The sequence below is a fragment of the Macaca fascicularis genome, chromosome 16, assembly GCF_037993035.2.
Source record: "Macaca fascicularis isolate 582-1 chromosome 16, T2T-MFA8v1.1".
NCBI lineage: Eukaryota > Metazoa > Chordata > Mammalia > Primates > Cercopithecidae > Macaca > Macaca fascicularis.
In genome coordinates this window covers 1607785-1631413 of record NC_088390.1, presented here as the reverse complement: position 1 = coordinate 1631413, position 23629 = coordinate 1607785, and the positions used below count along the sequence as shown (strand labels likewise).

General features: G+C 54.3%; 1 protein-coding gene across 8 annotated transcripts; it reads left to right on the top strand.

Annotated features, from left to right (window-relative positions):
* Positions 1-91: 91 nt before the first annotated feature.
* INPP5K (inositol polyphosphate-5-phosphatase K) lies at positions 92-23379 on the top strand. Of its 8 annotated transcripts, none has more exons than XM_065532231.2 (12): positions 92-274; positions 3122-3229; positions 3547-3648; positions 8499-8615; positions 8997-9172; positions 9722-9833; positions 10561-10670; positions 19835-20021; positions 21149-21286; positions 21543-21626; positions 21836-21940; positions 22117-23379. In XM_065532231.2, the coding sequence occupies exons 3-12, from the start codon at positions 3616-3618 to the stop codon at positions 22171-22173; spliced, it is 1119 nt and encodes a 372-aa protein (XP_065388303.1). In that variant the 5' UTR covers positions 92-274; positions 3122-3229; positions 3547-3615; the 3' UTR covers positions 22174-23379. The 8 variants fall into 8 exon arrangements, 6 of the variants coding, with proteins under 6 accessions (XP_065388303.1, XP_005582493.2, XP_073874286.1 ...); XM_005582436.3 differs by having other exon boundaries at positions 3540-3648; XM_074018185.1 differs by having other exon boundaries at positions 3540-3648; positions 8499-8669.
* The last annotated feature ends 250 nt before the right edge of the window (positions 23380-23629 follow it).

Genomic DNA, 23629 nt, shown 5'->3' with positions numbered 1-23629 from the left:
GGCTCAGCCTCTCGCAGCCTTGCACTCGTGGGAGAGTCCCGCCTCCTCCTGCGAACCGCACCACCCAGAGCCCGGCGTGCGCCCCGGGCCCGTCTCTGACGGAAGCCGGGGCGGAAGGTCGGAGTCCGGAAGAAAAACAGCCCGCGACAGCCGGCAGGGCTACTCTAGCCGGGACCCGCTGGCCGGGAGACGCGAACCTGCCGGACCAGCGCGCGGGGACGACGGCGGCCATGAGCTCGCGGAAGCTGAGCGGGCCGAAGGGCAGGAGGCTCAGGTGAGGAGACGCTGGCGGCAGAGGAGGCCTGCTCGGGGCATCGCTGCCGCCGACCCCCTCGGGCTGCGGGCTGGGGGTGGACGCAGACCGGGAGACAAGGCACCAGACCTCCATGACTGCCTTTGGTTCAGGGGCGCTACCACCTTCTCCCACGCCTGTGTCAGGTGGGCTGCGTTGGGCCCGAGCCTCGCGCCCCCTCTAAGCCGAGGCTGCCAAGCTCGTTCCCACTGGGGCGCAAGCAGGTGTCCCGGTTGCTTTGTGGAGAGGACAGCCGTGTTGAGTTGTTTGAGGTTAAAGACATAACGAGGCCGTCACCTTTCAGCTCTCGGTTAGAAATCTTGTTCCTGCTTCTCATCAGCACATACATCAGGAGGTCTGCCTGATCCCATGGTGACCCCCGGGAACCCGAAATCAGATTGAGATAAGATCCTTTAGTGAAGTGACTTAGCCTGGTCTCTTGCCTGCTCTTTCACGGGGAACAAGGCTAATCGCCCACTTAGTGTAAGTCACGATGCCTGGATTTGCTGCTAATCGTCGGATTTGAGAGTGGGAACAAGAAATCCGGACTTTTGCTCTCCATCCTCTTAGAGTGAGTCTGAGAAAATAAGTCTCTGAGCAAAAGATCTTTTGTTCCTTAAGCCTCTGTCGGACAGCAGGGGGAGATCGTAAACAAATGAAGCACACAATCTCAGGCTGAGCGCCTGGGAAGGTGGTTTCTGTACAGTGTTGTTTATGCTAACAGGGAGGGACAGGAAGTTGCTTTAAACTGGCCAAGAATTTCTTGAAGTGCCTTTGAGAACGTCGACCTCTAAGAACAGGGTCTGTTGGAGAAGAGATGTTTTGGCATCATCTGCTCTTTTCTCCCGTCCCCCTGTACCCTCTGCCACTCCAGATCTCCAGCTGCTGCAGGTGCTCCTCATCGTGTGCCTAGGACTCAGGCCAGGCTGTTCCTGGTCTCTGCAGGGGCTGCAGCTCCTGCGTGCTCTGTGCTGCGCACGGTCTGGGGCTTCTTTTTTTTTTTTTTTTTTTTTTGTTTTTGAGACGGAGTCTCGCTCTGTCACCCGGGCTGGAGTGCAGTGGCGCTATCTCGGCTCACTGCAAGCTCCGCCTCCCGGGTTCCCGCCATTCTCCTGCCTCAGCCTCCCGAGTAGCTGGGACTACAGGCGCCCGCCACCGCGCCCGGCTAATTTTTTGTATTTTTAGTAGAGACGGGGTTTCACTGTGGTCTCGATCTTCTGACCTTGTGATCCGCCCGCCTCGGCCTCCCAAAGTGCTGGGATTACAGGCTTGAGCCACCGCGCCCGGCCAAGTCTGGGGCTTCTTGAAGAGCTGCTGTGACTGACTGTTTTGCAAAGACATCTGTAGGTCTCTCCTTCCTCTGAGCCTCTGACTGGATCCCGTGTCATTGAGGCCCCTGATCTAGTTTTCTTGCTTCCCTAAGACTTGTAAGCTGAGGTGGAAAATGTTATCCAACTGATGACTTTTCCCGAGAGAGTCCTTTTTATTTTTCACGGAATCCTACACAGACATAGAGCATAGACTCTTAAGAGAGATATCAAGAAACCTGTTACTTAAAAACTCCTTGGCCGGGCGCGGTGACTCAGGCCTGTAATCCCAGCACTTTGAGAGGCTGAGACGGGCAGATCACCTGAGATCAGGAGTTCAAGACCAGCCTGGCCGACATGGTGAAACCCTGTCTCTACTAAAAATACAAAAATTAGCCAGGTGTGGTGGCACACACCTGTAATCCCAGCTACTTGGGAGGTTGAGGCAGGAGAATCGCTTGAACCTGGGAAGCGGAGACTGCAGTGAGCCGAGATCGTCCCACTCCACTCTAGTCTGGGCAACAGGGTGAGACTGTCTCAAAAAAAAAAAAGGCTCTCTGAAGTGCTTGGCAAAATTGGTTTCTTCCTGGGATCTGCTAGGGAGGAGAGAGGAAGGGAATATGGTGGTGTTATCTCTTTTATTTTTTAAATTCCTCTGCCCTTGTAGTGCTGAGGCCTATCACAAGGTGAAATCTGAACCCCCAGGATCTTCCTGGTGGTCTTAGGAACACTTGGGGTGAGAAGTAGGGATGGGAAGTTGCTGACTGAGCCCTAGATGATCACAGAGGTGTGTGGGTGGCTGGAGGAGCTGATGGAATTAATACATTCCTGGCAGTTCAGCCCCCTAACCCTTCCCTAGCCTGACCTGAAAGTCTTGGGCTCCCTTTGGCAACTCTGCTATATCAGCAACACCAGTGCTGCCAGGTGTGGGCGGCTGTGAGCCTGCATGGAGGACCCAGTCCAGGGTGGGGATTTCCTGCTTCAGCCGAGAAAGGTGAGGACGGACAGCTGATGGTTCAGTATCCCCATTCCCTCCACTAGCGCAGAAACCCGCATTTCCATCATGAGCGTGGCGGATTGTGGTGACATGAGCAGGCCTAGACCCCATGCACTATCTTTTTTTTTTTTTTTTTCCTTTTGAGACAGAGTCTCACTCTGTCACCCAGGCTGGAGTGCAGTGGCACGATCTCGGCTCACTGCAACCTCCGCCTCCCAGGTTCAAGTGATTCTCCTGCCTCAGCCTCCTGAGTAGCTGGGATTACAGGTGCCTGCCACCATGCTGGGCTAATATTTGTACGTTTAGTAGAGACAGGGTTTCACCATGTTGGCCAGGCTTGTCTCGAACTCCTGACCCCAGGTGATCTGCCCGCCTCGGCCTCCCAAAGTGCTGGGATGACAAGCGTGAGCCACGTGCCCAGCCGACCCTGTGCACTCTCTTATCCTCCTTCCTCCATGACTGGCCGACCCCGTGCACTCTCTTACTCTCCTTCCTCCATGACTTCCCTCTGCTTCCCTTCCACAGCATACATGTCGTGACTTGGAACGTGGCCTCAGCAGCGCCCCCTCTAGATCTCAGTGACCTGCTTCAGCTGAACAACCAGAACCTGAATCTTGACATATATGTCATTGGGTAGGTATCTGCAGGCTCCTTCGCCCTTCCCTGACCAGTCCCGGGTTTCCCTGTGGGAACCACTGTGATCTGCCCTCCTCCGCTTTGGAGTCTGAAGGCCGGGAGCTTTCAGCCTGCTCCAGGGACAGTCCCATGTTTCTGATCCTGGGTCAGCAACGGCAAAGGGGGCTGGAGATCAGCCGGCAGGGGAGGGAGACCTCATGGCCATCAGAACTCAGGGCTGGAAAGTCTGTGAACACGGTGTTAAATATCTGTGGCAGGGGAAGTAGCCTGGAGGCCAGGGGCCAAGCCTCTGAGCTGGCATGGTCAGTTTGCAGGAACTGAACTCTGGGATCATAAGCCTCCTTTCCGATGCTGCCTTTAATGACTCATGGAGCAGTTTCCTCATGGATGTGCTTTCCCCTCTGAGCTTCGTCAAGGTAACTTGCCAGTTTGTGGGCAATCGACAACTGTGTTTTCACGTCTGCACTGACCCCGCTTGTTTGGTCTGATGTGTTCCTCTTACTCCTACTTAGCCTTTCATGCTGTTTCCCATTTGTTTAAAGGGCTAAACCTCACTTGCACCTGGACCCCTGGGGCTCCTGCCTGCTTTCGCCTTTCTGAGGGAGCTGGAGCTGAGCTGAGTCTCCAGGGGTTGGGTTAACACCTGCATATGTTTCAGCTTGGAAAGATTCTGAGGGGAGGTGCAGCAGGGCTTGTGAACACCTCGGTACTGGCCCCCGCCCCAGCCACCAGTCTCTACTCAAATGCCCGTCCTGAAGTCTCTGAGTGTAATAATACTGCTGTCATTTATCAAGCGCTTACTTGGTGTTAAACATCATAAGTAGCTCTTTATATTATATATGTTATTTTAAAATCGTAACAAGTGTGTTGAAATAGAGGTATTTTACAGAGAAAACCATGGCTCAGAAGTCACATGCACTATCTGGGATTTGGATCCAGGTCTTTCAAACTTTATCACCCAAGTTCTTAACTACTAATACTTTATTGCTATGCTGGTGAACTCTAAGACTGACAGATCTTAGACATGGCTAGCCTGCTGGTGTCATAGGGTATCCTCAGGTCGTACGGGACGTGCACGTCAGATTCTGAGGGTCCAGAAGTTAGGAGAGGGGAGTCAGGTGTGGTGGGTAAAAGTTCTTGGTCTGAGGGAGCAGTATACTCTGGGGTGTCTTTAGACCGTAGGAAAGTCCACAGGAAGGCCCTAGGTTGCTGGATCTTCACCTTGCTTCTGCCCTGCACACCTGAGGGATGAAACTCTCCCATTCACAGCACCTGGTGTACAGCTGCTTAGAAATACCAGAATTCAGGCCGGGCGCGGTGGCTCACGCCTGTAATCCCAGCACTTTGGGAGGCCGAGACGGGTGGATCACGAGGTCAGGAGATCAAGACCATCCTGGCTAATACGGTGAAACCCCGTCTCTACTAAAAAATACAAAAAACTAGCCGGGCGAGGTGGCGGGCGCCTGTAGTCCCAGCTACTCGGGAGGCTGAGGCAGGAGAATGGCGTGAACCCGGGAGGCAGAGCTTGCAGTGAGCTGAGATCCGGCCACTGCACTCCAGCCTGGGCGACAGAGCGAGACTCTGTCTCAAAAAAAAAAAAAAAAAAAAAAATACCAGAATTCCCTCTTTCCCCTTTCCCGGATGACTCCTTCTTCAGAATGAATTCAGTCAGCCTAGTTTGCCTGGGGGTACTGGGGCAAGAGCCGTGTATCCTTTGGAGGGGGAGCAGAATGGGAAGGAAAGAATCTAAGGTTTAGAGCTCCTGCGGATAGAAAATGCCAGCGAGAGTCCTTGGTTCCCTCCACATCAAGCCCAGAGGCCTCCTTCTGTAGATAGGGAGCTAGATCCTTACAGAGGACAGAACGACTTCTCTCTCACCCGCCACTCCCTTCGCAAGACTGCAGGCCTCCTTGCTTCTTGGCGGACTGGCAGAGGTTGGTAGGATGGAATTGAGCCAAGGAAATTAGCTCAGCTTGTGGCAGAGACACAGCTCTTTCTACCCATGTGGCCGGCTGAGATTGGAAGGCCAGCTTGAGGGCCTGGCACCCAAAACGGATGCCCTTCTTTCCCCAGCCAACAATCAGGGTGGATGGGTGAGCTCCGTGTAAGCCTCTTCTTAGGTGTGCATTTGCCAGCTATAGACTGAGAAGGGCTGACCCCCTTCCACTGCTCCAGGGCCCCCAGCCACCTCCTGCTAGTCCTTTCTTTGCTCCTCCTACTTCATTTCCTCCAACTAGAACTTTCCCTAGAACTCTCCTGCTTTTCCCACAGCCCCACCCTTTCTCCCAGTCTGACTCTGTCCTGCCCCAACCCCGCCCTCCCCACCCCCACTTTCCTGCTGCTCCTTCACAAAGTGAGCCAGTGTCTTTGTGGTGGAACCCAGTGGCCTAAAGCTGCTTTGTGGGTGGGGATTAAGCTGAAACTTTTCCTGAGTCTTTATCAGTCCCCTTGCTTCAGTCCTGACCCTGGGAGTCAGCCCCTCATGGTCCAGCCCGTCCTCCATCCCTGTTGTCCTGTGTGCTTGGGTGGGAGAGAGAGAAGACTGGGGAGGATGGTCGGCTTGAGGACACGTCTGTAGCAACCTCTGGCCAACCTGAAGTTCTCATGCCTCCCTTGCCCAGTGCTGGGTTTGAGGTTCCCCCTGCTTTGACTCCGCTCTGCTAGGGCTCGTGGCCTACAGGATCAAGTTTCATAATTCCTGGAAGGCCCCAGTATACGCTCCCCACCCGGGGATTTCCTCCTTGGCCTCCACACTTCATTCTCCGGAAACAGCGACTCGGGTGCTGGTGGTAGCCAGCCTGAACCTGAGAGGGAGAGCTACTGGCTGCGGCCCATTCCCACCCCACCTTTGGCAGCTGCAGATAGCAGGGATCTTGGCAGTCCTAGCCCCTTGCTGTTGTTTTACAATACAGGTAGCCCTCCTGGTCCCTTAGCCTCCCTAAATCTTAGTCCCTCATCTGCAAAACAGGGACAGTGATTCCTTCCAGGGTTGACAGGAGTAAATGAGAGAGGAGGCATTTGAGCTGCTGTTCGCTCTTCTCCCCAGCCTGTGGGCATCTTGAGCTGATGTTCGCTCTTATCCCCAGCCTGTGGGCATCTTGAGCTGATGTTCGCTCTGCTCCCCAGCCTGTGAGCCTGTGTCCTTACCCACTGGCATTCCCTGGGTATTGCCTTCATGGACACCCAGCTGCACGCGGTATATAGTTACGGGGTTTGGGGAAAACATTTTCTTATTTTCTTTTCACTGAGCTATAATGTACACAGAAAAACATGTAGAAATTCAGTGTACACTTTGATGGATTTTTACACATACCCATGTTACCATCAGCCACATCTAGATAAAGAGCAGACTGGACGTGGTGGCTCACGCCCGTAATCCCAACACTGGGATTACAGAGGCAGGCAGATTGCTTGAACCCAGGAGTTCAAGACCACCCTGGGCAACATGGCAAGACCCTGTCTCTACAAAACAAACAAAAATAGCCGGGCATGGTGGTGCGCATCTGTGGTCCCAGCTACTCAGGAGGCTGAGGTGGGAGGATTGCCTGAGCCGAGGATGTCAAGGCTGCAGCGAGCCGTGATTGCACCACTGCACTCCAGCCTGGTAGACAAAGCGAAATCATGTCTCTAAGAGGGAGAAATGGGGGCAGACGGTGGACAAAGAACATTCCCAGGGAGGGAGGGAGGGAAGGGGATAAAGAAGAGCATTTCCAGCACCCTGGAAACCTCTCATGTTCCTTCCTTTACTTTTAAGAATGCTTAGCCTGGCGCAGTGGCTCACGCCTATGATCCTAGCAATTTGGGAGGCTGAGGTGGGCGGATCACGAGGTCAGGAGATCGAGACCATCCTGGCTAACACGGTGAAACCCCATCTCTATTAAAAATACAAAAACTGCCGGGCGCGGTGGCTCAAGCCTGTAATCCCAGCACTTTGGGAGGCCGAGGCGGGCGGATCACAAGGTCAGGAGATCGAGACCACAGTGAAACCCCGTCTCTACTAAAAATACAAAAAATTAGCCGGGCGCGGTGGCGGGCGCCTGTAGTCCCAGCTACTCAGGAGGCTGAGGCAGGAGAATGGCGGGAACCCGGGAGGCGGAGCTTGCAGTGAGCCGAGATTGCGCCACTGTACTCCAGCCTGGGCAACAGCGTGAGACTCCGTCTCAAAAAAAAAAAAAAAAAAAAAAATACAAAAACTTAGCCGGGCATGGTGGTGGGCACCTGTAGTCCCAGCTACTCGGGAGGCTGAGGCAGAAGAATGGCGTGAACCCGGGAGGCGGAGCTTGCAGTGAGAAGAGATCGTGCCACTGCACTCCAGCCTGGGTGACAGAGTGAGACTCCGTCTCAAAAAAAATAAAAAATTAAAAAATTTAAAAAAAAGAATGCTTAAACCAAAAAATAATAGCTTGGCCGGGCGCGGTGGCTCAAGCCTGTAATCCCAGCACTTTGGGAGGCCGAGACGGGCGGATCACGAGGTCAGGAGATCGAGACCATCCTGGCTGACACCGTGAAACCCCGTTTCTACTTTAAAAATACAAAAAACTAGCCGGGCGAGGTGGCGGGCGCCTGTAGTCCCAGCTCTCGGGAGGCTGAGGCAGGAGAATGGCGTGAACCCGGGAGGCGGAGCTTGCAGTGAGCCGAGATCGCGCCACTGCACTCCAGCCTGGGCGGCAGAGCGAGACTCCGTCTCAAAAAAAAAAAAAAAAAAATAGCTTTCAGATAATCCCCACAGCGTCTATGAGATAGATTCCTGCTTTATCAATGAGAAAATACACTGAGAAACTTCCTCAATGTCAAATACTAAGAATCAGAGCCATGGTTTGAAACCAGATCTAACTTCAAAGCCAGTATCCTTAGCTGCTGTCCTCTTTCCTCTTTGAGGCCCTAGCATCCCAGGGTTGCAGCCTAAGGGTACCCAGAGGATCTCAGGTTAGCATCTCTGAGAGGGGACTAGGCATCCATGGGGCAGTGACTGAAGAGTTGGTGCTCTCCTCATGGCAGGCTGCCCTGGCAGCCTTATCTTCTCTCCCCACCACCCCCAGGCCTAGGAGCAGAATCTAAAACCTCAGCCCCCAGCATGTATCATTTGGCAGCTGAGGAGAAGAATGAAAGGCTTGAAACTCTGAGATTCAAACTGGGATATCGTAGGCCCTCGGGCAGGACACTGCATGTAGCTGAGGGCTCTCTAGTGTCCCTAGCACGGGGCTTGGAAGGGATGCACTTGGCCTCTGTGGTTTAATGAGCGACCTTTACCCTCTCTCTCCTGCAGGTCTCCCATGTCCGTATGCAGGGGATTCTCTTACTGGTCTTTGCCAAATATCAGCATTTGCCCTATATCCAGATTCTGTCGACTAAATCCACCCCCACTGGCCTGTTTGGGTACTGGGTAAGGACGAGCTGTTGTCTGAGTCATGAGCTGGGAAGGGTGTTTGGGTACTGGGTAAGGGCGAGCTGTTGTCCGAGTGTTGAGCTGGGAAGGGCTGGGAACTGTGGTGCTGGGCAAAAGAAAAAGGAAGTGAAAGGAATCTTGGTTCTCTGTCCAGCCCAGTGCATGTTTGTTCTTTTGCCTCACAGTGGGCTTGCTATCCCTGAGGCCAGGTGCGCGAGCTGGGCTCTGTGCATGGAGACGTCACCCTGGGAAGCTTAGTTGCTGTCCATGGGAGACCCTGGGGGAAGTGAGACTGTCTCCCCTCAGGTCTAGGATGTGGAAAGAGGGGTGGTCCAACCCAGAGTAGCTTCCCACTCTTCTGTTGACCTGCTCCACCAGGGGAACAAAGGTGGGGTCAACATCTGCCTGAAGCTTTATGGCTACTATGTCAGCATCATCAACTGCCACCTGCCTCCCCACATTTCCAACAATTACCAGCGGCTGGAGCACTTTGACCGGATCCTGGAGATGCAGAATTGTGAGGGGCGAGACATCCCCAACATCCTGGATCACGAGTGAGCCTGGTTCTGCAGACTGTTCCCCGCCCTCTGCCCCACGCTAACCCAAGCCAGCGTCCTCTGCCCCGTCACGGTTCCCCAGCCAGTGTCAGTCAGTGTTCTGGCTCCCACCCTCTCCCTGCCCCTTCCCTGGTGCCCATCTGCTGTCTCCCCTCGCTTTGCCTGCCTGGGGGCCCCTTCCTCCAGCCCCTCTGTCCTGCCTAGAAACCCTGAACACTTGGGAACAGGTCAAAGCCCTTGAGGTTCCTGAGGTCACCAGGAGGGCTTCTCAGCCTTTCCTTGTGACCAGTTGAGGAGAGGAAGCAAGGGCCACAGCCTGCTCTGTGTTTGCCAGAGCAGGCTCTTTGGTGGGTCTCTTTGGTTTGAATGGTGGTTTAGGAGCCATGAGAACAGTTCCAGAGGACCCACGTGTGCCCTGGTGCCTCACCTGCCCCTCGGGCTTTCTGTGCCCCCGCAGCCCTTGGGTTGAGCAGGCTGAGCCACCTGGTGATCTCCTTTCCCTGACTTTATCACTAATCCTTAGGCTGCCCTCCTTTTTTTCTGAAGCCTCATTATCTGGTTTGGAGACATGAACTTTCGGATCGAGGACTTTGGGTTGCACTTTGTTCGGGAATCCATTAAAAATCGGTGCTACAGTGGCCTGTGGGAGAAGGACCAGGTATCAAGTGAGGGGAGGGCCCCAGGGGGTGATCTGGGCCCACGGTGGGAGCCATGTGAGCTGTGCAGACTGTTGCTAGATGCCCTCACCGCTGTTTTCCTTTGCCCATGTCTGGTGGGGGAGGCTGTCTAGCAGGGCTTCGCGTCCCGGGGTGAGGCAGCCACGCCTGCCGGTTCCTGATCTTCACATAGAAGAGCCAGGGTAATAGCCCCTGGGTGTGCTTTAGAATAGGGAGCCAGATGCAGAGCATGAAATGAATTATTTAAAAAAGAAGAAGAATAGGGAACCAGAAGGGTTTTGCACCAGGCGCCACCACGCATCAGCCCATCGTATCCCTGTCGTCTGTCTTTCCCATCCCCAGCCTCGTTTCCCTCCCGGAGGGTGAGATGACCCTTTGGAGGACCCTGGCTCCCCCAGCTTCCCCTCTGACACATGTCTGCTAGTGACCTCCACTAGAGATGGAATTCCAAGTCGGGTCCCTGCAGTCCAAGGACTGGGAAACGGCAGACAGCTGCCTCCCCTAGGCCTTGGTAGTGTTTCTGAAAGGATTCACCTGCTCTCTGGTGGGGGTGGGCTGTGAGTAGTCACTGGGGCAGTGGGGCAGTGGAGTGGCATTGCTTGACTCTTGCCCATTTGTGACGGCATGTGCTGATCCCTTGAATGGAGTGTGGTACTGGGCCATTGGGTCGAGTCTAGAGGGAGACGGGGACTGTGACTTTGTCTGCAGCTCAGCATTGCCAAGAAACATGATCCACTGCTCCGGGAGTTCCAGGAGGGCCGCCTGCTCTTCCCACCCACCTACAAGTTTGATAGGAACTCCAACGACTATGACACCAGGTGAGGAGGAAGCGGGGCCAGAAGGTCTAAGAAGTCAGGTTACATTGGCCCTGCTGGCATGGGCACTGTCTCAGAATAGAAGTGTTAGGGGCCGGGAAGCCGTGTAGCCATCTCCTCTCCAGAGTGGCGCCTCCTGTCCACTTCATGAGGCACTGACTGGGGGAGCCGTCCCAGATCTCAGCGAGAGTGGGAGGGAACGCCAGTGCCGGCAAAGGCAGGAGAGGTGTGTGGGGGGTGGGGGTGTTACAGGTAGAACTAGAGGAGAGGGTGGAGCAGCCGCCTCCTGACCTAGGAGGGACTGCACGTCAGCTTCTGGAAACCCCAGACCTTCTGGTCCCCAAACAGGGCAGAAAGCTTGGGCCAACCAGTTACTGGTATTAAGGACCCCTGCCCCAGCCCGTGGGTGGGTCAGGTTCTGTGTGAGAAGGTGAAGTAGTGGGTAGAGAATTTCATCAGGATCAGTGAGATCATGAGTCTGGTGGTTAAAAGCACAGCTCTGTCTGACTTTAGACAAAGTGTTAGGCCTCGTTTTGTCATCTATAAAGTGTGGATGACACAGCAGACACCTCATGAGGCTGAGGATTGAAGAAGGCTGGCACCGAGTAACCATGGGAGAGAACTGCTATTGTGACTTTTAGATTCATGCCGGCTGGGCGTGGTAGCTCACGTCTGTAATCCCAGCACTTTGGGAGGCCAAGGCAGGTGGATCACTTAAGGTCAGGAGTTCCAGACCAGCCTGACCAACATGGTGAAACCCCATCTCTACTAAAACTTCAAAAATTAGCCGGATATGGTAGCGTGCGCCTGTAATCCCAGCTACTCAAGAGGCTGAGGCAGGAGAATCGCTTGAACCCGGGAGGCGGAGGTTGCAGTGAGCCGAGATCTCACCACTGCACTCCAGTCTGGGTGACAGGCAAGACTCTGTCTCAAAAAAATAATTATAAAATAAATAGATTCATGTCTTCCCATCATAGATTTACTAAAAACCTTTCTAAGAAGCTGAGAAGGGGCCAAGTAACCATCAAAACCTGAGAAAGAACTTCTGGCAACATGTCCCTGACCCAGTTTGGGGCAAGGACCCTCATCTCTTTGAAGAAAGGAAGAGCCCCTTACATGTCATGAGGGTCTTACATGTCATGAGGGTCTTTGTCCCAGCGGGAGCGGCTCGTTCATTCTCCGAGCGGGAGTGTGTCTGTGAGGGAGGCGGGAGGTGCCAGCAGGGCAGCCCAGGCCTTTGGGATTTAGCCAGTGCAGGACAAGAGGTAGAACTCAAGCTTGGTTCTGGAAGTGGTACAGCAAAGCCAAAATATCCTTGCCAAGGAAAGGGGGAAAGAGCGAGCTGACTGAGCAGTGTGGAGCAAGATAGGGTAGGGTTGTGAGCAGGGCCGTCCAGACAAGAGGAGGCAGCAGACGCTGGGGACGGGACCCACCCTGGGCAACAGAGCAGGCAGGAAAGGAGGTAAGAGGCCAGGCTGCGACAGGCTGGCCGGCCCAGACCGACAGCTGCAGGGAGACTGCCAGTCTCTGCAGCCATCCATTAGAAACGAGAGTCATGGTGGGAGCTGTAAGTACAGGCTGGGGCCTTGGGTGGGGAGAGGTTGCTTGAAGCCAGGAGTTCAAGACCCACCTGGGCAACATGGTTAGACCCTATCTCTACAAAAATTTAAAAATCAGCTGAGTGGGATATGCCTGTAGTCCCAACTACTCAGGAAACCTGAGGCAGGAGGATCACTTGAGCCCAGGAGTTAAAGGCTGCAGTGAGCTGAGATTTACCCACTGCACTCCAGCTGGGCAACCCTGTCTCAAAAAAAAAAAAAAAATTCCTCTTTAAACACTTGCCAGCAGGAAGAGAGGTGCTGGCAGGCCCTACGGCCAGGTGGCCCCTTCTCCCAGCCCTGTGCCAGAGAGGTCTCCAGGAGACTGAAGTTTGTTGAAAAAGCTGGGTCTGGGCTGGAGTTGACAGGGTCTAAAAGGGTAGTGAGCTTTGGAGAAGTTCAAGGACTTCCCCAGGGAGCTCACCCAGTGAGTGGCAGAGCTGGAGCTCAGACTGATCTCTGAATCTATAGCCCACAGTGCTTTCGTCAAGCCCATTGTGCGTCAGGATTCATGGTCATCCTTGCCAGCAACAGCAAAAAGGATGGCACGATGAGGAAGGCAGACTCCTGCTAAGGAGGAGGCACACACCTATTTCCAAATAACAGCTCACCGTGATTGGCAGACAGGCGTGCACCCAGGCTTTGCCTGTGTCAGTTCTTACCATGTCCTCTTTAGGTAGACAGTGTCACTATTGACTGTTTACACAGAAGGCAACTGAGTCTCAAAGAATATATAAGTAAGGAGCAATAGACTTCATCACTGCATGAGGATTGGAACTCATATCTGTGTCTGTCGACTCATGAGCCTTCAGTACTTCCCTTTGGCTGGAGCCCAGGAAATGCAAGAATGTCCGGGCAAGAACAGGGGACATGGTAACTGAAATACTCCTGGCTGGGGCCAGGGTCCAGAGGCAGCTGGGAGTTCCTGCAGTGAGCAGGGCCTGAGCCCACCTGGGGCAGAGACATTCCTATCTAATGAAACTGTTATTTTATCCTTGAAAACCCAGTTGAGACATCACTTTTCCTAGGACGCCTTCCCCCATCTCACTGAGAGTTCCTTTCCTGCCCTGTGCCGCTCCCAGCCTTGCGCACGCCATGCTCTCAGTGTTGCTTTTAAGCAACACTGTACCTTTTAAGCAACAGTGTACCTTTCTTACTGTACTGTGATGGCCCAGAGAGCAGAGACGATCTGATTTAGGACCATCCCTGGGAGTAGCACAGTACCTGGCATATGTTACCAAGTCTGGGAATTAGTCAGTAGAAGGTTTCCAGAACTGCGTGCAGAAGGTTGGAGCAAATGTTAAGGAGGCGGACAGCTAACGCTAGGAGAGGCCTGTCAGACTTCCTGTCAGGAGAGTATCTTGAAGGAAGCACAGAGTTTGGCAGAAAGCAGAGGGCAGGCTTTCCAGTCAGACAGCACACTGACCAGAGGCACCTGCAGGGGCCGGTCTGATGAAGTGACCGAGCATGAGTGTGCTGGGCCAGCGACTACAGTGTTCCCAAGCCAAGATGTAATGAGAGGCTAGCTCCCTTATAGGGGAGGGTGAAAGGGCTGAGGGCAGGGTGGGAATCCTGCTAAAGTCCCGGATTACACTGGAGTTTTGTTACAGTTGCCACTATGAGCGCAAACTGTTTTATTTTTTCCAGACAGAGTTTCCCTCTTGTTGCCCAGGCTGGAGTGTAACAGCATGATCTTGGCTCGGTGCAACCTCTGCCTCCCGGGTTCAAGTGATTGTCCTGCCTCAGCCTCCTGAATAGCTGGTGATACCCCATCTCTGCTAAAAATACAAAAAATTAGCCAGGCACCCACCACCATGCCTGGCTAATTTTTTGTATTTTTAGTGGAGGTGGGGTATCACCATCATAGAGAGACCCCTCCCCCTACAAAATTCTTTTCAAAGACCACGTGGCCAGGTGCGGTGGCTCACGCCTGTAATCCCAGCACTTTGGGAGGCCGAGAGGGGTGGATCACGAGGTCAGGAGATTGAGACCATCCTGGCTAACACGGTGAAACCCCGTATCTACTAAAAATACAAAAAATTAGCTGGGCGTGGTGGCGGGCGCCTGTAGTCCCAGCTACCCAGGAAGCTGAGGCAGGAGAATGGCGTGAACCCGGGAGGCGGAGCTTGCAGTGAGCTGAGATCGCGCCACTGCACTCCAGCCTGGGCAACACAGCGAGACTCCGTCCCAAAAAAAAAAAAAAAAAAAAAAGAATGAACAATACAGGTGCCCAGTGATCAGCCTGGCCATGGCAAGGAAAAGGAAGAAAGGAGGGTGGGGGCGAGCTGAGAGTCGTGAGGAGGAAGGAAAGACAGGCTGTGGTCAGGACTTGGGGAGGATCCTTACATGACAGCAAACGTGGGCTCCCAACCATCACAGGGAAGTAAGGGAGGGAGAATGCTTTGAAAGAATGTCCGCCGGGCACGGCGGCTCAAGCCTGTAATCCCAGCAGTTTGGGAGGCCGAGGCGGGCGGATCACGAGGTCAGGAGATCGAGACCATCCTGCCTAACACGGTGAAACCCCATCTCTACTAAAAAATACAAAAAAAAAACTACCCGGGCGAGGTGGCGGGCGCCTGTAGTCCCAGCTACTCAGGAGGCTGAGGCAGGAGAATGGCGTAAACCTGGGAGGCGGAGCTTGCAATGAGCTGAAATCTCACCACTGCACTCCAGCCTGGGTGACAGAGCGAGACTCCGTCTCAAAAAAAAAAAAGAAGGTGCATTCGTGTGGTTCATTACCCAGTTTTTTTGTTTGTTTGAGACGGAGTCTCGCTCCGTTGCCCAGGCTGGAGTGCAGTGGTGAGATTTCAGCTCACTGCAAGCTCCGCTTCCTGGGTTCACGCCGTTCTCCTGCGTCAGCCTCCTGAGTATCTGGGACTATAGGCGCCCACTACCACGCCCAGCTAATTTTTGTATTTTTAGTAGAGATGGGGTTTCACCGTGCTAGCCAGGATGGTTTCGATCTCCGGACGTGATCCGCCCGCCTCGGCCTCCCAAAGTGCTGGGATTACAGGAGTCAGCCACCATGCCCGGCCCTTTGTTTTCGAGAGGGAGTCTTGCCCTGTTTCCCAGGCTGAAATTCAACAGTGCGATCTTGGCTCACTGAAACCTCCGCTTCCCAGGTTCAAGGAATTCTCATGTCTCAGCCTCCTGAGTAGCTGGAGTTACGCCGCCACGCCCAGCTAATTTTTTTTTGTATTTTCAGTAGAGATGGGGGTTTCGCCATGTTGTCCAGGCTGGTCTCGAACTCGTGATCTTGTGATCCACCCGCCTCAGCCTCCCAAAGTGCTGGGACTACAGGCGTGAGCCACTGTGCCCGGCCAATTTTTGTTTTGTTTTGTTTTGTTTTTTTGAGACAGAGCCTTGCTCTGTTGCCCAGGCTAGAATGCAACAGTGCAATCTCGGCTCACTGAAACCGCTTCCCAGGTTCAAGCGATTCTCCTGCCTCAGCCTCCCGTGTAGCTGGGATTACAGGCGCCCGCCACCACACCCAGCTAGTGTGTGTGTGTGTGTGTGTGTGTTTAGTAGAGATGGGGTTTCACCATGTTGGCCAGGCTGGTCTTGAACTCCTGACCTTGTGATCCGCCTGTCTCAGCCTCCCAAAGTGCTAGGATTACAGGCATGAGCCACCACACCCAGCCCCATTACCAAGTTGGAAGCATTGCTAGGCACCTGGTGTCCAAGGCAGATTGAGGGACGCAGTGTCTGTAGTCTCTGGGATGGGAATACCACATTCCAGTGCCCTCTGAACACTCCTTAGAAGAGTGAAAGGTTGGAAACGACCCAAGGATCCAACAAGCAGACCAGGGTTAGTCAGAGTTCCCGCTTCTCGACCACTCCCTTGACGCCCTTTAATTTGGTTGTTGCTCTTTGAAGTAAGTACTGTTATCACCCCATCTTAACAGTTGAAGAAACTGAGGCTTAAAGAAATGAAGTCACTTGCCCAGGGGCATACAGCTCTGAATTAACAGGACAGAATCTTCCCCCAACTGGTCCCTGATTCTAAAGGCTGAGCTCACCACGACGCCAGTCTCCTCAGTTGCTAGAGTACTTAACTCTTACTGTTGAAGGGACAGCAGTACATTGGGAACATTTATATAAAATAGCAGTTGAATAGGCCGGGCGCGGTGGCCTACTCCTGTCATCCCCACACTTTGGGAGGCCATGGTGGATGGATCACCTGAAGACCAGAGTCGGAGACCAGCCTGACCAACATGGTGAAATGCCATAGTTGCGCATGGCCGGGCGCGGTGGCGCATGCCTGTCATCCCAGCACTTTGGGAGGCCAAGGTGGGCGGATCATGAGGTCAGGAGTTCAATACCAGCCTGGCCAGCATGGTGAAACCCAGTTTACTAAAAATACAAAAATTAGCCGGGCGTGGTGGTGCATGCCTGTGATCCCAGATACTTGGGAGGCTGAGACAGGAGAATCACTTGAATCCGGGAGGCAGAGGTTGCAGTGAGCCGAGATTGCGCCACTGCACTCCAGTCTGGGTGACAGAGCGAGACTCCGTCTCAAAAAAAAAAAAAAAATTGTAGTTGAATAAAAGAGGAGACAACAATAGTGTTTCCAACTGATTGCGAGTATATGGAGCTGTAAACATTAGATGGGCATTTTTGAGGGACGAGCTTGAGCTTGGGTTTTTAGTAAGTGTACCTGGTTATTGAGTACCTGTGTGCCAGGATCTGTGTGAATGCTGAGGATACACAGGACACTCCAACAGCCAAGTCCTTGCCTTCAGGGCTCACACACTAAGTGACTTGCTGAGTGGGAAACAGAAAATTGCAATATAGTGTAATCGTATAATACTGGTATAAAATGCTTCAAAAGCAAAAAGATGAGGTCCGGGATGGCTTTGGCAGAAGCCTCTCCCTGGTGAAGAACGGTGTTCCAGGCAGCAAGTACCACAAAAGCAAAGGTCCAGAGGCTTGAGAGAGTCAGCAAGGTGGAGTGGGTGTGGGGAAGTGGTGTGAGATGAAGGACGGGGGTGGTCAGACTCCTGAGCCCCTTGAAAGCCCCACTTGGGGACTTAAACTTTATTCTGGAGGCAGTGAAGACACCTTAAAGGTTCTAAAATAGCCAGGTGCCCTGGCACACGCCTGTGGTCCCAGCTGGTCAGGAGGCGGAGCTGGGAGGGTTGCTTGAAGCCCAGGCGTGTGAAGCTGCAGTGAGTTAGGATTGGGCCCCACACTCAGCCTGGGCAACACAGTGAGGCCCTGTGGATAGATCAGTAGATGAGGTGACATGTGAGACCCTGTCTACAGATTGATTGACCCAATCAGGCTGTTTTACTCTGGGCTCATTCAAGAAAGGGGATTGTCCACCAAGGGGGAGGAACCCAGAAACAGCAGCTGTCCTGCTCCCCCTACCACACACGCAGCCCACCTCCAGAACTCAGGGCTACCGGGCCAAGCTGAAACTGCCCCATTAGTCGCTTGGGAAGGCTGGATTACGGGTCAGAGACTTTTCTTTGGTCAACTTCAGTTACCTAGAGGAGGAATGCATTTTGTCTCCAGAGCTGTATGACCTCTTCCAAACCCCGGTGGGAGGTCTCTCAGTCAACTTTTCTTTTATTTGGAGACAGAGTCTCGCTCTGTTGCTCAGGCTGGAGTGCAGTGCTGCGATCTCGGCTCACTGCAACCTCCACCTCCCAGGTTCAAGCGATTCTCCTGCCTCAGCCTCCCGAGTAGCTGGGATTACAGGCACCTGCCACCATGCCTGGCTAATGTTTGTACTTTTAGTAGAGACGGGGTTTCACCATGTTGGCCAGGATAGTCTCGATCTCCCGACCTCATGATCCGCCTGCCTCAGCCTCCCAAAGTGCTGGGATTACAGGCGTGAGCCACCACACCCGGCCTCAGTCGACTCTTAAGAGGAAATCATAAAGGCCAGTGTGCATGGGGAGCTCATTTTGCACCAACCAGTGTGCTAAACATTTTATGTACTTGATCTCATTTAGTCATCTCAGCAACCCTTTGCAGCAACTACTGTTACTCCCTCCATTGGCAGACGAGGAAGCTGAGGCCTGAAGAGGTTAGTTTGGTGGTTAAGAGCACATGCTCGGCCGGGCGCGGTGGCTCAAGCCTGTAATCCCAGCACTTTGGGAGGCCGAGACAGGCAGATCACGAGGTCAGGAGATCGAGACCATCCCGGCTAACACGGTGAAACCCCGTCTCTACTAAAAAATACAAAAAACTAGCCGGGCGAGGTGGTGGGCACCTGTAGTCCCAGCTACTCGGGAGGCTGAGGCAGGAGAATGGCGGGAACCCGGGAGGCGGAGCTTGCAGTGAGCTGAGTTCCCGCCACTGCGCTCCAGCCTGGGCGACAGAGCGAGACTCCGTCTCAAAAAAAAAAAAAAAAAAAAAAACCACGTGCTCTGTAGTCGTGCTGGCTGGCCCTGTATCCTGACTCCACTAGTTAATAGCTTATGACTTTGGGAAAGGTGCTTCCCTTCTGAGCTCAGTCTGTGTCTCTACTTGTAAAGAGAGCATGATATACCCAGGCACAGTGGCCCGTGCCTTCTAATCCCAACGTTTTGGAAGGCTGAGATGGGAAGATCATTTGAGGCCAGCAGTTCAAAACTAGCCTGGGAAACACACTGTGTTTACAAAAAACTGTTTAAAAATTCGCTTGGCATGGTGCCACACACCTAGAGTCCCAGCCACTCAGGAGGGTGAGGTGTATTGCTTGAGCCCAGTAGTTTGAGGCTACAGTAAGCTGGGATGGCACCACTGCACTCCAGCCTGGATGACACAGCAAGACCTTGTCTCTTTTTTTTGTTTGTTTGTTTGTTTTTTTTTGAGACGGAGTCTTGCTGTGTCACCCAGGCTGGAGTGCAGTGGCGCGATCTCGGCTCACTGCAAGCTCCGCCTCCCGGGTTTACGCCATTCTCCTGCCTCAGCCTCCGAGTAGCTGGGACTACAGGCGCCCGCCACCACGCCCGGCTAGTTTTTTGTATTTTTAGTAGAGACGGGGTTTCACCATGTTAGCCAGGATGGTCTCGATCTCCTGACTTCGTGATCCACCCGCCTCGGCCTCCCAAAGTACTGGGATTACAGGCTTGAGCCACCGCGCCCGGCCTGACCTTGTCTCTTTAAAAAAAAAAAAAAAAGGTATGGTAACAGTCCAGATCACAGGCATCGTCTGGTAAGCATTTCCTACGTGCTTCCCTTCCCTTTCCTGAGGTATCCTTCTAGTATGCAGGGCAGTCAGATTCAAGCTCAGGTCTGTCCAGTCTCAGAACCCCAGACGTCAGCTGCTTTGATCCACTGCTGCATTTGCTCAAAAAAGAGCAAATGAAATGTTTCTGAGTCACAATCTGACCCTAAAAACATAAGCTGAACATACAGAGGGTCCTGGCTAAGTCTGACAAGGGCCGGCATACCTTGGATTCTGTTGGGCACCTTCCCGCCTGCTGCCATGCTCCCTCCGGCTCTGGCCTGGGGTCTGTGGCTGCCAGTGGGTGCTGGAGTTTGGGGCTCCAGCAAGCTCTCGTGGGCTCCTTTCTGCTCTTATGCCAACCTTTCTTCTCTCCCCATCCCTCCTCTTTCTGCCTCCTGCCCCCACAGTGAGAAAAAACGCAAGCCTGCGTGGACCGATCGCATCCTGTGGAGGCTGAAACGGCAGCCCCAGGCTGGCCCCGACACTCCCAGACTGCCGGCCCCAGACTTCTCCCTGTCTCTGAGGAGCTACAGCAGCCACATGGTGTACGGCATCAGCGACCATAAGCCTGTCACCGGCACTTTCGACTTGGAGGTGAACTTCCAGGCTGCCTGATACTTGCCAGAGGAGTAGCTATGCTGGCCACATCCCCAGGCCCTCCATCCCTGGATTCGAATGTCAGCCAGTCCCCCAGGGGAGACCTGTGGAGGCCATGATTGCCTTTCCTGCCAGGTCAGATATCCCAGCTCCTCTTAGGAGCCGTTGGTGGCTCTGTCAAAAACGTGTTCAAACCCTTTGTGAAAAGGTTTCCATTTCCTTTGGGTATTCTCCCTTGGGGCTAATGAGTTCCATTAGGCTTATTACCCAATGTGAGAAGTAGGACTTCTTTTATTTGTCCTAAACCTATCTGGATCAAGTTGCAATGGGAGCTCCCTCCACCCCTGCGTCCTTGTATCTTGCTGTCTAAACGACCAAGGTGTTGGCCTCCTTCAGGCTGCTGCCTGTCAGCCTTCACATGTTCATACAGGTTTACCGGCGTGCGTGTGTGTGCGTGTGCGTGTGTGTGCGTGTGCATGCGTGCGTGCGTGTCTCTCGTTCTGCCGTCCAGGTTGGAATACATTGGTGGCATCACAGCTCACTGCAGCCTCCACCTCCTGGGCTCAAGTGATCGATCCTTCCACCTCAGCCTCCCTGGTAATGGGACTGCAGGTGCCACCACGCCTGGCTACGTTTTGTATTGTTTGTAGACGCAGGGTTTCACCATGTTGCCCAGGCTGGTCTCGAGCTCCTGGGCTCAAGTGATCCTCCCAAACTGTTGGGATTATGGGCGTGAGCCACCATGCCCGGCCCACACTGGTTTCTCTGTTGTGTTCTTGCACATTCACAGCTGTTCTCACCAGAGCAGCCCCCATGTGGGGCTTTGGGTCAGATACCCAGGAGGCCTGACAGCAGCTGCCTGGCCACCTCCTTAAGCCTCTCAGCCGAGCCTCTGCCCTCCGCCATTCCTACCCCCGCCATTCCCTGACAGGGCCGGCCACCCTCCTGACTGGTGTATGGCCCTCTTTCCTGCTGGCCAGCCAAAGCCCGCTGGAGCAGCCCAGCGGAGTCCTGTGCCCACCCCTCTGGGTGCCCCACCTTCCCTGCTATGTTGGAAGGGCACAGTGAGGAACACTTGGCCTCAGAGGAGGGAATGATTCAGCCCCTCCCACCCCCGTGTCTAGCTGAAGCCATTGGTGTCTGCTCCGCTGATTGTCCTGATGCCCGAGGACCTGTGGACCGTGGAGAATGACATGATGGTCAGCTACTCGTCAACCTTGGACTTCCCCAGCAGCCCGTGGGACTGGATTGGACTGTACAAGGTGATGTGGTGGCAAGGCAGGGAGTCCATCAGCAACAGCCCCCAGTTCGTCCTTCCCGCGGGCTCCTGGGAGTTGGGCAGATGCTGACAAACACCCTCGTCCACCCCAGCGGTTCTGTAGCTAAGGGCTGGCAGGGAAGGGCAGCGGGGAGGCGTACAGTACAATAGCCAGGCCCAGCGGTGAGACTCTTCTCCTTAGGACTTGCCTAGCATCCCATGTCCTCCCTGACCACTGATGGCCTGACTCCCCCTCACAGGTGGGGCTGCGGGACATTAATGACTACGTGTCCTACGCCTGGGTTGGGGACAGCCAGGTCTCCTGCAGCGACAACCTGAACCAGGTACGTCACCAGCAGGCGGGCCTGCCTCAGCACTCCTACGTCGTGGAAGGAACAGGGTGCTGGATAACTTGTCACTCCGAGCTGGGCTCCGCCTCAGCACTCCTGTCTCATGGGAGGAACAGGGTGCTGGATAACTTGTCACTCCGAGCTGGGTGGAGCCCAGAGCCCTGGAACTGACCCCAGTCCTGTCCATCCCCCTCCCCCTCCAGGTTTACATCGACATCAGCAATATCCCTGCAACTGAAGATGAGTTTCTCCTCTGTTACTACAGCAACAGTCTGCGTTCTGTGGTGGGGATAAGCAGACCCTTCCAGGTAAGTGATGCTGGTGAGGGAAGCGGGAGCGGGAGGGCTTGAGCCCATCGTCGGTTCCCTGAGGCCCAGGCCTGGGGCCAGCCTGTACGTGAGGAGCCGCTGCAGTGGAGGAATGGGGTGATGGAAAGCAGAGGAAGGCCCACTCTCCACTTCCACCACCTGCTTTACCCCTGCAGATCCCGCCTGGCTCCTTGAGGGAGGACCCACTGGGTGAAGCACAGCCACAGATCTGAGCCAGGATGGGAGTGAATCCCAGGAGGAGGCCAGAGCTGGCAGCCAGCTCTGCCTTTCGACTGCCAGGAGTGCTGGGGGCCCAGCCTGACCCCCTGAAGAGACAGCCAAGTGTCCTCCGCATACGCCTCCCAGAGTGAGCTCTAGCCAGACTCCTTTGCTCTCTCCACTACTCATCTCTGGAATTAGCCACTTAAATACAGGTTTTTGTTGCTGAGATGTGAGTGAAACCAGCTAGTGCATCAACAGCGAAGACCTGGGGACAGTTCTGCGTCTTATTTCTGGATTCCTACCCCCTCTTCTAGTCTAGCCCAAGTAGTCCCGCCAGGCACATGCCCCATTTGGCACAGGCCTGCATTCTTGTCGTGCCGTCCTGGGCCTCAGGCTGTCTGGGCGGGGAGATGCTCACATTCGTACAGGCTACATAGACTGGTGCAAGCAGTGCTGGTTTCCAGGAGTCTTGGCATCTCATAGCTTGTCCCGGGAGGAGTGAACAGAGGGTCTGGATTCCTGCTCTCAGCAAAAGCAGTCTGACCCCTCTGGCCAGGCTCTTACGTCATGGTTGTGAGGAGGCTGATGAGGGTCCTTCGGCCAGCACAACCTTCCTCCCTACCCACGGCGTGGAGGCTGACCCAGGAAGTTCCAGAGCCTGAACAGAGAACTGGGAAGGATCTAGGTTCGCTTCTGCTGGTAGCTTGAGTCCCATGCCTCCGCCCTGCCGGCTGGGGAAGGGGTGACAGGTGGTCAAGGAGCTGTGGCCACAGAGTTTTCCAGGGTGGTCCTTGTCAGGTTAGGTGCATATGCACCACCCTTGTCAAGAGTCATTGACGACAGCCCCCCTCTGGACCCCCCAGGACCTCAAAGTGGGGGCAGGCGGAAGGGAGAACCAGCTCAAGACATTTTGGAGGATCTGGCCCTGGGGGTCTTCAGAGAGCACTCTCTAGGGGCTTTGTGGACATGGTCTGTCCCCACATCCACCACTTGCCTCCTGCCGTGGTCACTCGGCAGCCCTTTTCCCAGAAGAACACACCTCTGGGAGCCCGCTCGGTGCTTGTCCTGCCATCGTGTGTCCTGAGACTCAGGGCCACTCCAGCTGCTCTCCCCCTCAAGCCTGTGTACGAAGAGCTGTCCCCTGGCTTCCAGCAGGCCGTGGCTGGCTGTTTTGTGACTGTTACATTGTGCAGGGGTAATTAGAAGCGTGGCTTTTACACTTGTGTGTGACTGATGATTGGGGGGTGGGGGGTACAGTGGTGGGCCTGGGACTCGCTGTAGATTGCAGGAACAGGGGCCCTGGAGATCCCAACTAGACTTCTGTGTCTGAGATTTGCAGAAGTGGCCAGGATTGGGGCTAGGATGAGGTTCCAGAATGGTGAGCCTCTGGGGCGCTAACCAGGTGGAGCATGCCGTCTATGCCAGTGGCGGCTTCATGGACTCTGCTAAGTCGAATGAGCTCTCGTT

Bases quoted from the DNA above. Each gene is read 5' to 3' on its own strand.
- INPP5K (XM_074018185.1), top strand. From the start codon at position 231: ATGAGCTCGCGGAAGCTGAGCGGGCCGAAGGGCAGGAGGCTCAG. The intron at 21,287-21,542 runs GTGATGTGGTGG...TCCCCCTCACAG, and splicing joins ACTGGATTGGACTGTACAAG to GTGGGGCTGCGGGACATTAA. The intron at 21,627-21,835 runs GTACGTCACCAG...CTCCCCCTCCAG, and splicing joins GCAGCGACAACCTGAACCAG to GTTTACATCGACATCAGCAA.